Consider the following 16,402-nt stretch of genomic DNA (forward strand, 5'->3'; position numbering starts at 1 on the left):
GGGGGTTCAATTTTGTTTTGCACAAATTCTACCAACAGCAACTAAACAAGTCAGAAGGTAAATTAATTCCTGCAAAGTCGAGCAGATTTTACTGGAACCTACTTTTGACAACCAAATGAGCCGGGCATATTTCAGAAAACACACTCCTGTAATCCAACATCTCACATACCCCTTTTACACCAAGCTGGTTCCAGGGCTGATGCTAGTGCTGGAGCTAGAGCCGGTTCGCGGTTGGTTCTAAGTAAGAACCGTTTGCTTTTACACAGAGCTGGTGCTGCCCAGGAGCTGGCCAGAGAGCCACGTCATCACGTTACTGTAAACGTCACCACCACTCCCCCTCGTTTTCATCCCCACCCTGATCAGGAAGCTGAGAGCCAAAAGCTGTTTTAATTTCAGCTGTAGCGCTATTAATATGGCACTTTATTAAGTTTTAATATTTTTTCAGGTAAAGTAACCTTTAAGATCCCCAACCTGGGCTCAGTTTATCCAAATAACGCCTGTTAAGAAATTTGCTCTGAAAATTTCGGGATTTCTGCCTGCCTGCCGGCTCCGGAGCTGATTTATGGTTCCGCGTTAAATCGACGCAGAGCCTACGGCGTAGGGTACGGCGTACGGCGCCCGGCGTCTCCCGGCGCCTCCTCTCCTCTCCTCCTCTCCTCCTACGTAACATACGCCATAGGCTCTGCATTGGTGTACCAGAACCAGAACCAGAACCGCGGGCTGGGAGGCATCCCCGCGGGCCAGGCATTTTTATTAAATAAATGGATCGAGCATTGCGTCAAAGCCCCCGGGGAAGCGTCCCAGGGCTGGAACGCTTCCCCCGCGGGCTGGGACGCGGGCTGGGAGCCACTGCATCGGCGGACTCCGTGCCCGCAGACGTTACTGTTGATGGATTGTACCGTAGACCACTGCTGCTTCTGTTTTACATCCATTATTAAATAAACGGATGTAATAATAAAAGAGTCTGCTAACTTAACCACTGTCTTCCACGCTCCGTTATTTAAAAACGGCGCGCTTCCGTGTTTATTCTGCTTTGGTTGTTCAGTAACACCGTCCCCAGCCCCGCCCCCAGCCCCGACGTAACTGGTTCTTTGAGCTGGCCCAGCAGCTCAAAGGGGCTGGCGTAGCACCAGTTTTGAGAGCCAGGAGCCGGTGCTTAGGCTGTGTAAAACCAAAGAACTGGTGCTAAGTCTGGCTCTAGCCCAGAACCAGCCCTGGAACCAGCTTGGTGTAAAAGGGGTAACATGGAATGAATGTCTACCTATATGTGAGTGAGGCTGGACTAACTAGAGTCCAGCTCCACAGGTACGGCAAGTGTTCAGTTCAGCAGTCTCAGTTCTACTGTCAGGAAAATAAATGTTGTGAATGAACTGTACTTTGTTGGTTGTGCTCCATACAGAAGAGATGGGGTGTGGCTGGACAGTCAGGTTTATAGATGGATCCAACACGGAGAGCCAGAGAAATGTCCCAAAGCTACTGATCGTGATCACTAATATTAATACACAGGGTCTCCAGATGTCAGATGTGCAGCGGCACCGAGGTCAGAAGTGCTACACTTGAGCGAGTGGCTAACCAATTTTATTAATATTTGCTGGGGAAACTGGTTGGATAAAAACTCAACTTTAGGGGCAAAGTCAGCAGCGTCAAAAGAGACGTGAACAGCATCACATCCATTTACAGGTTCATCAGGATAAAACTAGGGATGGGAATAGGTAAGACTTTTACAATTACAATTCCATTTTTGATTCTATTTAACGATTCTTTATCAATTCTCATTTGGAAAAAAAGGAAATTAAAAGGTTAGCGTCACCAATATAAAAATGTATTATTAATAAAATAATATTCTTCAGTAGAAATTAACAAAATACAACATACATTCTGTGGCAATTCCACGAGAATGTCCAATATTTTCTAATAGAAATTAAAATTCTCCTTTTTAAAAAGGTTATATGTGCTGACTAGGGGTGGGCAAAAATATCGATATGGCAATATATCGCGATACTTTTCCAGCCGATTCAATATCGATATTAGAAATTTGAATATCGATTTTTTTTTTTCCCATTTTTTTTTTTATTTATTTTTTTTATATTTTTTATCCCCGATTTTTTTCCCATTCTATCACCCAGTGCTTCTACCTAAGTGACAGTCCTGGGCATTGCCACTCTCTACCAACCCTGGGAGGGCCCTGCACTGAGCTCAGGTTTTATTTCACGTTTTATTTCATTTTATAATTTATTTTTTATATAACACAATTGCCTGTCCTTAAAAAATGAAAAATAATGGACAGAGGTTTATTTATTTATGGATTTATATCTATACTGACTGATCACTGTGCCTGTCCTTGGTTTTAGTACCATCTTTCTTGTGTTTATTATCATTTGCCACATAATTAAAGCAACCTCATACTAAATTTAATGTTAATTTCATATGATGTAAATAATATGAAAAACATATACAAATAAGTTGTAACTTTAGCTTGTATAGTTATAATAAAACATTGTTTTGACTCAGTTTGTCCCATGAATTGTCACTATAATCTGATGAACGTGCAACTTGGATTTTAAGATCCATCACTATCATCTGATGTACATATATACAACTTGGATTTTAAGATGTGTAATGCATTTTTAAATTTTTCGGTGAACTATGTAGAATATCATCACATTTTATTAAACAGACTGAAGCACCTGGTCGGCCTCTCTGGTACTGTTTTTAACTGGTTCACGTCCTACCTCACTGATCGTAGTTTCTTTGTAAGTATGGATACATGTTCCTCAGGAATCTATAAGATAAAGTGTGGGGTTCCCCAAGGTTCAATTTTAGGTCCAACTCTTTTTAATCTGTACATGCTGCCCCGTGGGGACGTCATCAGGAGACACGGCATCAGCTTCCATAGTTACGCTGACGATACGCAACTGTACATCGCTGTGTCTCCTGATGACACTGGGCCAATTGATGCCCTTTTTAACTGTATTTTAGACATCAAGTCATGGATGGCAGCAAACTTCCTACAGCTCAACCAGGGCAAAACAGAGATTTTACTCATTGGTCCTGAAGGCCAGAGAGAGAAACTTTTACCAAAGTTACAGGATTTTAAACTCTCAAAATCGGTTAAAAATCGGGGCGTGATTTTTGACTCTGAGCTCACTTTTATTCCTCATATTAAAAACATAACAAAGATCGGTTTTTACCATCTTAAGAACATAGCCAGAGTCCGCCCGTTTCTCTCTCAGGCCAGTACGGAGGTGCTAATGCTTTTATCTCATGTCGTTTAGATTATTGTAACGCCCTGCTCTCTGGTCTTCCCAAAAAGAACATGTACAATCTACAACTATTACAGAACTCAGCCGCACGCGTGCTGACGAGGACCAGAGGGCGGGAGCACATTACACCTGTTTTAAAATCGCTGCATTGGCTCCCCGTGCGCTTCAGGGTTGATTTTAAGGTTCTTTTACTAGTTTTTAAATGTCTTAACGGTCTTGGGCCATCTTATTTGTGTGCACTACTTTTACCCTATCGACCCTCACGGACCCTGAGGTGCCTTTTAACCATACCAAAAGTTGGAACCAGGACACACGGGGAGGCGGCATTTAGTTTTTATGGTCCCCGATTGTGGAACAGCCTCCCGGAGAACCTCAGGGCCGCAGAGACTGTTGATGTTTTTAAAAAGAGGCTCAAGACCCATCTCTTTAACCAGGCGGGGGGCATTAATACATTTTATGTTTATGTTTTATGAAAAGCACTTTGTGTTACATTTTTTGTATGAAAGGTGCTTTACAAATAAAGTTTGATTTGATATAATAATCGGGATATCGCATAATCGGGATATCGCAATGTGTATCGTATCGTGGCTCAAGTATCGTGATGCGTATCGTATCGTGAGGTCCTTCCCAATACCCACCCCTAGAGCTGACTACTCAAAAATGTCAGCCAGTCAAAAAATACAATCAAGTGAAATATAATCAAACTGGGCACTTTACAAATCTGCAACCCTAACCCTTTGAGGAAATATCCACTTGGAAAGTATTGCAAGGTGCCCTGTTGTCTCTTTATAATGTTGAAATACAATTGCAAGAATAAAGTCAAATTTTTGTGAATAAAGTCAAAATTTCGAGAATAAAGTCAGAATTTCGAGAATAAAGTTGAAATACATTTGGACTTTTTTCTCGAAATTGTACTTCAACATTAATCTCAAAATTTCGACTTTTTTCTCGACATTTCAACTTTTTTCTCGAAGTGCATAATGAAAAAAAAATCTTCCTCCTCTAAAATATTATTTTTATTTTTCTCCTGCCTGGCCCTAATACTCTTACGTAGTTTTCCTTTTTTCCAAATGAGAATCGATAAAGATTTGAATCGTTAAACAGAATCGAAAATGGAATTGGAAAGATCTCATCAATTCCCATCCCTACTATTGACTGCTGGCTTGAGTGCACGACAACATCATTGGATTCCGATGAACTGAAACACTGGGACCCAGTTCTGAACAAGAACTGGTTCTTGATTGACATCCCTACCTTAAACACAACACAAGTCACTCTCCTATTGTTTTTCCCAAAAATTTCTAAATGAATTACCTGTTGAATTTAATTCAACAGGGTATTTCATAATGACATCAACCAGTTTAAAAACAAAGATATAACAAAACGAATAAAAAAGTCCCATGTTTATTCTCGCTGTGTCAGCGCAAAAAAAATATCAAGGATTTCTGACTCCATAAAGGCTGGTAAACTGCAGTTTTATGACTTTTTAGCAAAAAATATCTAATCACAGATTCCAGATTGCAGTTCAGTAATGCAATTATTACCACGTCATAACATTAGTAACTCATGATAGTTAAATGTGTGTGTGTGTGTCTCACCTGAGTTCATAAGTTTCCAGAGCTGATCAACCAAAGCCTCGTTGCACAGAGACGAGTCCGCCGTCTTAGTGAACGGAGGATTCTTGCAGAGAATACCCAAGATCTTATGTCTGGTTGGATGAAAGGGATGAAAACACAAATGTTGACAGTCGACAATAAAGACTACGGAGTATTAGGGCCAGGCAGGAAAAAATAAAAATAATATTTTAGAGGATGATGATTTTTTTTTTCATTATGCACTTTGAGAAAAAAGTCAAAATGTTGAGAAAAAAGTTAAAATGTTGAGATTAATGTTGAAGTACAATTTCAAGAATAAAGTCAAAATTTTGTGAATAAAGTTAAAATGTTGAGAAAAAGTCGAAATGTCGAGAAAAAAGTTGAAATGTTGAGATTAATGTTAAAATACAATTTCGAGAAAAAAGTTAAAATGTTTAAATACAATTTCGAAAAAAAAGTTAAAATGTTGAAAATAAGGTTGAAATACAATTTCAAGAATAAAGTCAAAATTTCGTGAATAAAGTTGAAATGTTGAGAAAAAGGGCGAAATTTCGACTTTATTCTTGAAATTGTATTTCAACATTAATCTCGACATTTCAATTTTTGTCTCGACATTGACTTTTTTCTCGAAGTGCACAATAAAAAAAAAATCTTCCCCTCTCAAATATTTTTTCTCCTGCGTGGCACTAATACTCTTCCGTAAAGGACACATGAGGTGAGCAATCCTCTTTTCTTTAAGTCAGAGTTTTGTGATAATGTCTAAAAATGAATGAATGCGTTGTGATAAGGGCGCGGTAGCTGACCTGACGTAGTGAGATGGGTCGTTCTCCACCATCTTGAGAAGCCACTGCAGCTCTGCTGAGCTTCTTTCAACTGCAGCAAAACAAGAGAGGACAAACTCAACATCTGCCATGACAGCTCATCACACCACGGAAACATTTTGGCACCCCAGTTTTGACCTGGTTACACCGTACCTAGGAGATATACGTCACATCTCCAAAATCAGTATCTGCTGATCCCGGTATTTCCGATCACCGATCACAGCGTGAAATCCATAAATTCAATATTGTTGTCTCATGTACAACACTGACATTGTATTATTAGGTATAAAAATGAGGAAATGAGAAAGTATCATGAATTGACCGCTATTTTATTGCAGGCTGAGGCAAAGTGCAATATTTCTCCCTCTAGAGACTCTTATGATGCTTTTCCACTAGAACCTACTCAGCTCGACTCGACTCAGTTTTGCACTTTTCCACTAGGGGTCTAACGTACCGAGTAGATACTTTTCTGTAACTATTCTGCCGAGGTTCTAAGCTGCTGAGTCGGCTGTATCTGACATCATCACACTACAGGCCACCGATTGGTCGGGGGGTTGGAGTCAGACGTCTGAGTCAGGAGGAGGAAATCAGAGAAAGAGACTCTGACAGATTCTTGTTCATTTTATTCAACCAGCAATGGCAGCAAAAGTCTGTTTCATGATCCAACTCTGAGGTGCAGATGTTCATAAACCTGGTGATGAGGAGAGAATTAAAAAGATCTAGACGGAGATAAGGAACGACCAGATCTACCAGGAGCTCTGTCTCTTCATAGCTGCTCACGGCTCCAGATTACTTTTCAGCAGCGCCGAGACAAACTAAAAAAAATTAAAAAGTGTAGCCGCTTGAAGCTTCTTTCACTCTCATTTTTTAACAAATCTTCCTTTAGATACAGACTCAAATACGTCACAGCAGCTTCACTCCAACCTCCTACTTCTGCTCCAGGTGCTGATTGTTATGGAAAAGAAACCAGGCCGAGTTGAGATGAGCTGAGTAGGTGCTGGTGGAAAAGTGCCTTAAGAGACGACTCGGCTTACAAAGAGTAAGTGTAGCTACTATCTTCAGCTTTCCTGTGGCAATAATTATGTACAACACGTGCACCAACACACACAACAGCAGACATGTCACTCTCTTAGAGTTGATACAAGCTGTAAACTATAAACCTTAGTTTTCTTGTGGAAAAAGGAAATAAATCTTAAAATCAAAATGAATTATGAAAGCTTTGTGAATTATGAAAGTGTTTAATAGTGTCTAAACGGTGTTGAAAAAAATTGATTTTCCGATTCTAAATCTATTCTCATTAATTCCTAAAAAAGGAATGTTTTGTTGGACACGAGTAAAACCTGTGCCATGTTTTTGCCTTTAAATATGTTTAAAAGTATGAAAACATGAAAGTCTTCAGTTATAATTGCATAAATTGTCTATATTTCATTACTTTATATACTGTCTTGGGGTTACATTTGCATAAAATGCTAAAAACCAAATTCTCAAAAATTAAAAACCGAAACAGACCGAAAATGGAAAAAATTTAAACAGAATGTGGGAAAAAATAAAACCGATTTAATACGGTTTCCTCCCTGGATCTGTTTGGTAATTCTGCCCCACGATGTTTCTGAAAGCAGTTCTATCAGCATTCTGGGAGCTGATTGGTCCTTACAGCATCATTAGCTGCAATACTTGCTGTTTAATCTCAATATAATACTAGTAGTAATATGTTGCAGAACTACAGTCATATAATTCATGCAACAGCTCTAAAAACTGTTTTAATAATACTAACCCAAATCAATATCGAATCAAATCAAATCCTAATAATCGATTCTGAATCTTAAGAATGGGAATAGAATGGATTCTTCTCATTTGAATGGATCCCCAGCCCTGGTGTTTAACCAGCAGCTTCTGACTGATAGAGCAGCGCTCCACTCACCTGTGATGCAGGAGATTCACCACTCCTGATCACAGCCAACCACCAGTTAGATTAATGGAGCAAATACTGAGAGCAGGGGAATACTAAGAGAATCAGACATGTAAATACCTCTAGTGTAGTCCACCAGAGCCTCCAGCGCAGCAACACGAACGTCTACAAAGTGTCCGTACTCGGCATAAGAGCGGAAGAGCGAAGGGTCACTGGGAATATGGCCGTTCTTCTGGAGCTGACGGATACCCTTCAGGCAGCTAGAGGAGACAGGGAACAAGGAGATGGGGAAGAAGGAAAATGATGGTTGGTATTTTACGTTCAGAGCTGGGATAGGCTCCAGCAGACCCCCGTGACCCTGCAAGGGATTAAACGGGTATGGATGGATGGATGGATGGATGGATGGATGGATGGATGGATGGATGGATGGATGGATGGATGGATGGATGGATGGATGGATGGATGGATGGATGGATGGATGGATGGATGGATGGATGGATGGATGGATGGATGGATGGATTTTACATTCAAAGTAGTGGTGGGACTCGATTAAAACAACAATCTAATTAATTAGAGGCTTTGTAATTAATTAATCGCATATAAATATTTAACACGAGAAGCAACATTTTTCATTTTAAATGGATTTTGGTATATGACTGAATCATTGAATTGACACATAAATGAGCTTAAACAACTAAAGTGGGTTTATTTTGATAACTGACAGCCTGTCCTAACTGGACGCGAGCGTCCGACTATCGCATCGCACTGCGTGACATCGGACGCTCTCTGTCCACACTGAAAGCGTTATGGGCCCCCACGTTATTTTGTCATGCTAGCCAATCAGAATCCTGGAAAAAACCATCAACAAATGACACGAGTAACTTCCAGTTACTTCCAAGATGAACCAGAGTCTTTGGTTTGGAGTGACAGAGAAGTGGAGTTACTTTTAAGTGTGACTTTAGAATATAAAACAAGTAAAATACAAGAAAATATTGACGGTGGCCAAACTAATTGTAAACACAGGTGTCACTCATGACGCTGGTGACGTTTCTGTCTCATAATGTGACGTTCTGAAGCCTAAATGTCCGTTTCTCTCTGTTTACAAGCAAACGTGAAGACGGAGTTTTAGCAAATCTCCACTTTAACCAGAGTTTTCAGAAATGATGGTTTTTGGAGACTTTGAGCTTCGTTTTCATGTAAACGTACGGCCAAAACGCATGAAAACACCACAGTTTTTGCTACGTGGAAGCAGGGCCTAAATCTGATGTAGGTTTTTCTAACTTGCTGAAGCGGTTCCAGCAGAAACACCTGTTCCCTCCGTACCTAACAGTGATGGTGTTCCTGAAGCTGGGCAGCAGTTTCTCCATGTTCAGGAAGCGCGTGAGCTCCTCCAGGATGAGACGGACATCAACGTTTAAATTGTCCACGGTCCGCACTTCGTTGCTGATGCTGATGGCTGGAGTCAGAGAGTTGGTCAGTGCTTCGATCAGCTCTGCACGGTAGTAGTTATCTGAGAACTGCAATCACACAGAGAAGTGATCAATATTCATGTCACTTCCTCCCGCTGGCTTATGTGGGGCTTTATTGGGTTTGGCAGTAATGATAATAGCAATGGTAGTAGTAGTATTCCATCATAGTGTGTGGATGTCTTTACTTTGTTTTTCCTGTTGTCATTATACTTGATGAGGTCAAGTATAAAGTTGAGAACATCTTTGGGACAGAGGTTCTGCACATCCCGGAGTAACGCCATGGCAACCGGCATTGTCTGGCGTGAAAAACACGGGCACACATTGTGGTACATTCGCTAAAAGAAGAACTGAAGAGCAGAATTTTGCAATGAACAGTGTTTTTCTAGAGTTTCTGGAGATGCATTGCAAAAATTTAAAATCTTAACGAGAATATGTGTCTTATTTCTAGTTAAAATGTCTCATTTTTAGTCAAAAAAATCTCATTACACTTAAAACAAGACTCATTACCAAAAAAATAACTTGTTATTTGACCATTTTCACCTGTTTCAAGTAGATTTTCACTTGAAATAAGTAGAAAAATCTGCCAGTGGAACAAGATTTATCTTCTCATTACAAGCAAAAAATCTTCATTCATTGGCAGATTTTTTCTACTTATTTTAAGTGAAAATTTACTTGAAACCGGTGAAAATTGTCAAATAAGAAGTTATTTTTCTGGAAATGAGTCTTGTTTTAAGTGTAATGAGATTTTTTGACTAAAAATGAGACATTTTAACTAGAAATAAGACAAATATTCCTGGTAAGATTTTGAGTTTTTGGCGTGTGGCTGTAAGAAAGGGCCATGTCTCGGTACCTTCTGCAGGAAGTAGCTCTGGAAGTTGATGAAGTTGTTGGTCTTGACGATGTTGGGGCAGCTCTTGCAGCAGAACATTCTGGTGAACAGGGACTTCATGGCCGGCGGGCCCTGCCAGGTACTCACCATGGCATTCGCTATCTGCACAGTGGACACGAGAGCAGAGGAACTGCAGTTAAACCGGGGAAGCAGGAAGTGGAGACAAGCCTCCATTCTGCAGAGTAAAATAAATCAGTGGAAAACTGAATAACAATAGAGAGTACGTCAAACCATAAGGGACCAAAAACACAGACCGAACACGGACCCTGGATTCACACTGAAAGCGCCACAGGCGTCCGGTTGCCATTCATTTTCTATGAAATTGCGCTGCGAGAGGCGTCTGATGGTTGATGTTGATCCAGGACCAACCTGGTTAAGGAGCATCAAACTCACTCTTATCTACGTGGAAATAACGCTGAAATATAAAGAAGCTTCCCAAAGTGTGATCTATGGTGAAATAGGAAACTGAAGATGTGGGCTGGGGATCCATTCAAATGTCAAAAATCGATTCCAATTCTTAAGATTCAGAATCGATTATTAAGATTTGATTCAATCCGATATTGATTTAGGTTAGTGTTATTAAAACTGTTTTTTGAGCTGTTGCATGAATTATATGACTGTAGTTATGCAACATATTAATACTAGTATTATATTGAGATTCAACAGCAAGTATTGCAGCTAATGATGCTGTAAGGACCAATCAGCTCCCAGAATGCTGATAGAACTGAAACAGAAACATCGTGGGTCAGAATTACCAAACAGATCCAGGGCAACAAACAGAGACGGATGAAATCGGTTTTATTAACACATTCCGTTTCTATTTTTTCCATTTTCTGTGTTTTTCGGTTTTTAATTTTTGAGAATTAGCTTTTTTAGAATTTTATGCAAATTTGACCCCAAGAAAGTATATAAAGCAATGATAGCTGAAAACTTTAATGTTTTCATACTTTTAAACAGATTTAAAGGTAAAAACATGGCAGTAGTTATTCTCGTGTCCAACAAAACATTCCTTTTCTGGGCATAAACAAAAAAAATCCAAAAGTTATTTGTATGAAATAAATAACTAAGAAATAAATAACTCAAATATGCCTTTCAATATCCATTTAAAGTGCAAAAAAAGAAAGAAATTGCAACAGCTCAACAGCGCATGTGTGAATTAAATGATGTGACTACTGGGTTAAAGTTCACCGGGCGAAAAAGTAATAATGGAGAGAGAAAAAAAAAAACAAAAACAATCTTTAGACATACAAATCGCTTTTTTGATATTAATATGAGAATCGATTTAGAATCGGAAAATCAATTTTTTTCAACACTGGCCTACACGCTATATATATATATATATATGTAGACTATATGCACTTTGTTCCCTCCAGTTCTGCAGCTTGAAAGCATTCCATTTTTGATGCTTTCAGTGTGAATCCAGCATGACTGAGTATTCTAAAAGCGTTGCATCATAAACATCGCTCAATCCAGAATGTTGAAATTGTGCAAGAATGCCTTTGTTTGCTGCCTTTGTTGGTCTTTAACAAGTAAACACAAACCTACAAATGAACAGCATATAGGGTTCTCCATGTTTTGGTGGCTCAGCTTTCTTTGAGCATCAATGGCTGATATTTGGAAAACGTAAACGCAAACGTAGCAGCGTGGGGTCAAGGGTCGCCGACACGAGACGCTGTCATCTGTTTAGATTTACAGAAAAAGGGGCATGAGAGTTCTCTGGATTCGTTCTCAAGCACGTCTGTTTGAACGCGCGCTCATTTCACAGTTACAGGACTGTCTCAGAAAATTAGAATATTGTGATAAAGTTCTTTATTTTCTGTAATGCAATTAAAAAAAATCAAAAATGTCATACATTCTGGATTAATTACAAATAAACTGAAATATTGCAAGCCTTTTATTATTTTAATATTGCTGATTATGGTTTACAGTTTAAGATTAAGATTCCCAGAATATTCAAATTTTTTGAGATAGGATATTTGAGTTTTCTTAAACTGTAAACCATAATCAGCAATATTAAAATAATAAAAGGCTTGCAATATTTCAGTTGATTTGTAATGAATCCAGAATGTACGACATTTTTGTTTTTGTAATTGCATTAAAGAAAATCACAGTATTCTAATTTTCTGAGACAGTCCTGTATGTACACCTTTGGATATTTATTAATTTATTTCATTAATTGCCACAACATCGTGGTACAAGAAGTCAACCAAGCAACCACAGTGCAGCCAAAGAGAATCAAGGTCTTCTTTACCTCATTTTGTGGCCAGTGTGGTCTCTGAACACATGCTTGTGTGTGTGTGTGTGTGTGTGTGTGTGTGTGTGTGTGTGTGTGTGTGTGTGTGTGTGTGTGTGTGTGTGTGTGTGTGTGTGTGTGTGTGTGTGTGTGTGTGTGTGTGTGTGTGTGTGTGTGTGATCATAAAAAGTTATTATAATAGGGGCTGCTGGGGTTCTCCAGCCAAACACAGTAAAGTAAAGAAAAACATGAAGTGCAGCCGTTTTTCAGCCCGGGCTCAGTTCATCATTGTTGTAAAAATATTGGTTCAGGTGGAACGTGGAGGTTGGAAATCCAGCGGGGTGCCAGTCAGAGTGCACCAGATCTGGAGCACAAAGACGTTCTTACAGCCACAGAGCGGCATTATGCAGTCAGGGTTAAAGTGATGGGTGGTCGTGCTGGCTGGGAACTCGTGTTTTTATACCAAAGTAGCCCCTTTCACAATATCTTTTGTACTAAACATTTGGTTGGAAAAATAATAGTAAAATTAAAACAAATGTAAAAAACATCTGTACTCAAACTTGAACTGAATATAGGGTGAGAATGTGGAGAAATATAACTAATACAATGTCACCTTCAATTACCGAGATAATATTCCAGAAATAGAACAAGACGTCCGTTCTAAAAAGCTGAGGAAATCAAAAGGAACGTCGTGTCTTTAATCAACTGCTTCTACGTTGCTCCAAATTCCTCGTACGTTGTCAAAGGTCACGTCGTGACCTTCAGACGGAGCTGGGGAACGTGAGCCCTGAGATCTGGCTCTGCAGCTCGTCTGTCTTGTTTCCTGTTCTGGACGGCTCAGGGGGGGGATAGTCTAGTAGTCTGGCTACAGAGGTTCAAGCCCCGGAATGGCAACCAAGATGAAAGAATGGGAAGATAAAGACATGGCTCAGAGGCTGAATTTCTAATTTATTTAGCAAAAACAATCAAAAGCTTGTTTTTAAGACATTCAAGGCCTGTTTAAAATAGGGATTAGATGCCATAATAGGTCCCCTTTAACACTAATTGCTCCATGGTGTGTGTCCCAGATATAAGTGGCTTTGGATAAAAGCGTCTGCTAAATGACAGTAGTAGCAGCTCCAACATGCAGACCTTTATAAGAGTCTTACCACCACAACTCTAAATTAATACACTAGGGATGCCGATGCTGCTCTCATATACTCGTACTCGCAAAAATTCTCAGAAACTTTAATGTTTTCATACTTTTAAACATATTTAAAGGCAAAAACATGGCAACAGTTATTCTTGTGTCCAACAAAACATTCCTTTTTTAGGGAAAAACAAAAAAATAGCAAAAGTTGTAATGTAATGATGAAAAAAAATTGATCTTTAGACATACAAATCGATTTTTAGGAATTAATGTGAGAATCGATTTAGAATCAGAAAATCGATCTACAGGCCTAGTTCCATGTAGACTTTTATTCTGTAACCCTGCAGGTTGCTGCTTGATCCGGATCCCTGTCATTTCTGTGTTTTAAAAGGGATTTCCCACCAACTCCCATATTCTAGCCAGGCACATTTAAGGGTAAAGAATCCCATAGCCAATCTGGATTATGTTTCACAGACACTTAAGCCTAAATTATTAGGGGTGTAATTTTGCAATACAAAAGTCACGATACAGGTTGTGGAGGTGACAAACTGTAGCTGATATTGGGTTATTAATATTAATCTATTGTGTTGACTAGTAACATCCTATTGGTGCCTCGACCCGCGGACCAAAATCTGACTACGCTCAGAAGAAACTAGTACCGTTTTGCGGTCCAGATCACGGGACTCTTGGGGGGTTTTGAGCTCTGAATTTTTACTTCTAAGTTGAGCATGAATAAATCTTTTTTATGATGTAAAGATGGTGCCGTCCCCAAAGGTGGGAGGATGAAACGATACCGGGGTTCACCTTACGGCCTCAGGCTGGAGCAGGTGAAGCTCTGAGCTCTGGAACAAGATCAATAACAGTCATGTTGCATTTGGAGTTTGGGACTTTTCATAGTTTATTTATTTACTTTTATTTATCTATTTAATTTTAGTTTTTAAATTTCTGGAAAAGAAAAAAATCAAATCATACATGAGAGAAACTATTCAGTTTGTGGCAAAATATTTGTACTTGTATAAACTGAAGATGCATAATGCAAACCTGACATTTACTTTTAGTTCAGTTTGTGGAAAATGGTTGGCCTGGCTTTCTCTTTAAAACTTAAACAGTTATAAAGCATTACAAACAGCATTACATTACAGCATACAAACAGTATTTTGTGTCTTTCAAATAAAAGACATTTTTTTCCAGTCATATGTTCCTCATTCAAGGTTGTTAAAAAATACTGCTATAATATTGTATCGTATCGTTATCGTGACCTCAATATCGTGTATGGTACCGTATGGTGAGATTAGTGTATCGTTACACCCCTATAACTCTGGTGCTTTGGGGTCTTACCTTGGCCAGGCAGAAGCAGGCCTGCATGCGGACCTTGTAGAAACACTGCTCCTGCTCCAGGATGTCAGTCAGAGCCAGTCTGGAGGCCGGAGTGGGAAACTTCTCCAGTGCAGCAATGGCCTCTTCCTAGAAGAGATGGACTTTAGTCACAACCACGAGTATTCCAGCCGGGTACGGGCCCAATGCAAAAGCATCAGCTATGACAGTCCTGGAAGTTGAGTGACACAATGAAACTGATGATCATAATGTGCAACGTAATAGTCCAGTGGATGAGCCTATCAATGGTGCTGGGTCAGCAGGTCTGAACACTTCTCTGGGGGAACTTTGGTCCACTTCTCTTCACAGAACCTCTCCTCCTTAAATCCTTTACATTTCAAGGCTGTTAGTGGGGAGCAGCTCCCGCCACAAATATTCTACAGTAGGGGTCTTCAACATTTTTTAGCCCAGGGACCCTTGGATGAGAGAAAAACAGAGCAGGGACCCCCGCTTGGGATTCTTATTTTTTCCCTTTTTTTTTTAACGTGTCAAGTTTTAAGCCTGGCTTATAATAACTTTTGAATGTATTTTATTCTGTGTATATCACCTTATTCACCAATTCCTGACTGGGTTATTAGCTACATGTGTTTATGGTTGATGAAACTTTGGCCTGGATTCCAGGCACCGAAACGTGGATTTGTGGTTCCCATTTGTATCAGGTAATGTTGGATTTTTGGGTAGCTAACGTTAAACGGTCAAATCATAAAGTTCGTTGTCCTCATCACTTTAATTTCTACAACAAATCCTGCCTTGAAGTCGGACCAAGCATCAAGACTTTTGTCTGCCTTCAAGCTTTGCTTCATGTATTTCCCGGGCGTAGAAATTAAGTACCGGTACATATAAATATCAGGAAACTGGATTCGTGGCCAAATATTAATGTCCATGGACCACTGGTTCTTGGTAACTGTACCAAATATTAATGTCCATGGACCACTGGTTCTTGGTAACTGTACCAAATATTAATGTCCATGGACCACTGGTTCTTGGTAACTGTACCAAATATTAATGTCCATGGACCACTGGTTCTTGGTAACTGTACCAAATATTAATGTCCATGGACCACTGGTTCTTGGTAACTGTACTGGTCACTGTCAAGTCCAAATGACTTTAATTTAAGCCGATAATCAGCTGTTATCCCGTCTTCACCACTAGTTGCAGCTGTTTTTACCACTCAGTGTGAGTAAGGGGGCTGGTCCAATGGGGAAGTGACGTCATTGCAGACCTTCTATAGCAGGATTTCCATCTTTTATGTGTTACTAATGGTCAGTGGAGTGTTTCATTTGTAGGAGGTCTCTCTGAAGCTACATTTAAACAGAAAGAACCGTTTCCAGGAAGTAGGATCTGTCAGGGATCCCTTACTGGACGGCTCCCCTCTTCCCAAAAGCAGAAGGGAGGCTCTTAGTACCTTAGTGAAAGAGAGCTATTATTTTTCCAACAGAATCAGATGGTCGACTCCTACTGCTGAGAAAACAAGAATAATGCATCACGGCCAGAGGGCTGCAGGCAACCTGATGCAGGAAAGTAATATATACAGCTCAAATTAAATGATTGGGGTACCTGTGCAACCACGTCCCTCTCAAAACGCAGCTGATACTGCCACATGAAGTCGGCCTGCTCAAACTCCACCTTCCTCAGAATGGACATGTCTGGATCGATTCGGATCCAGAGGAGAGGAGAGTCTGCACTGCGGAGGAAAGGTGTATCCATCAGCTGAGAATTA

At 39.8% G+C, this 16,402-nt stretch overlaps 1 protein-coding gene across 1 annotated transcript in view; it reads right to left on the reverse strand.

Moving 5' to 3' along the window:
• Nucleotides 1-16,402, reverse strand: part of LOC133440843 (transcription initiation factor TFIID subunit 2) — a 49,837-nt gene that overhangs the window by 11,500 nt on the left and 21,935 nt on the right. Inside the window, exons 16-23 of the mRNA XM_061718171.1 lie at nt 16,240-16,366; nt 14,647-14,772; nt 9,908-10,048; nt 9,243-9,353; nt 8,912-9,105; nt 7,709-7,848; nt 5,662-5,731; nt 4,862-4,971 (exon numbers count right to left, since the gene is read on the reverse strand). Of these exons, the coding sequence (XP_061574155.1) occupies nt 4,862-4,971; nt 5,662-5,731; nt 7,709-7,848; nt 8,912-9,105; nt 9,243-9,353; nt 9,908-10,048; nt 14,647-14,772; nt 16,240-16,366 (1,019 nt within the window). The remainder of the gene's footprint in view (nt 1-4,861; nt 4,972-5,661; nt 5,732-7,708; nt 7,849-8,911; nt 9,106-9,242; nt 9,354-9,907; nt 10,049-14,646; nt 14,773-16,239; nt 16,367-16,402) is intronic.

Source organism: Cololabis saira, chromosome 3 (assembly GCF_033807715.1).
Source record: "Cololabis saira isolate AMF1-May2022 chromosome 3, fColSai1.1, whole genome shotgun sequence".
Classification (NCBI taxonomy): Eukaryota; Metazoa; Chordata; class Actinopteri; order Beloniformes; family Belonidae; genus Cololabis; species Cololabis saira.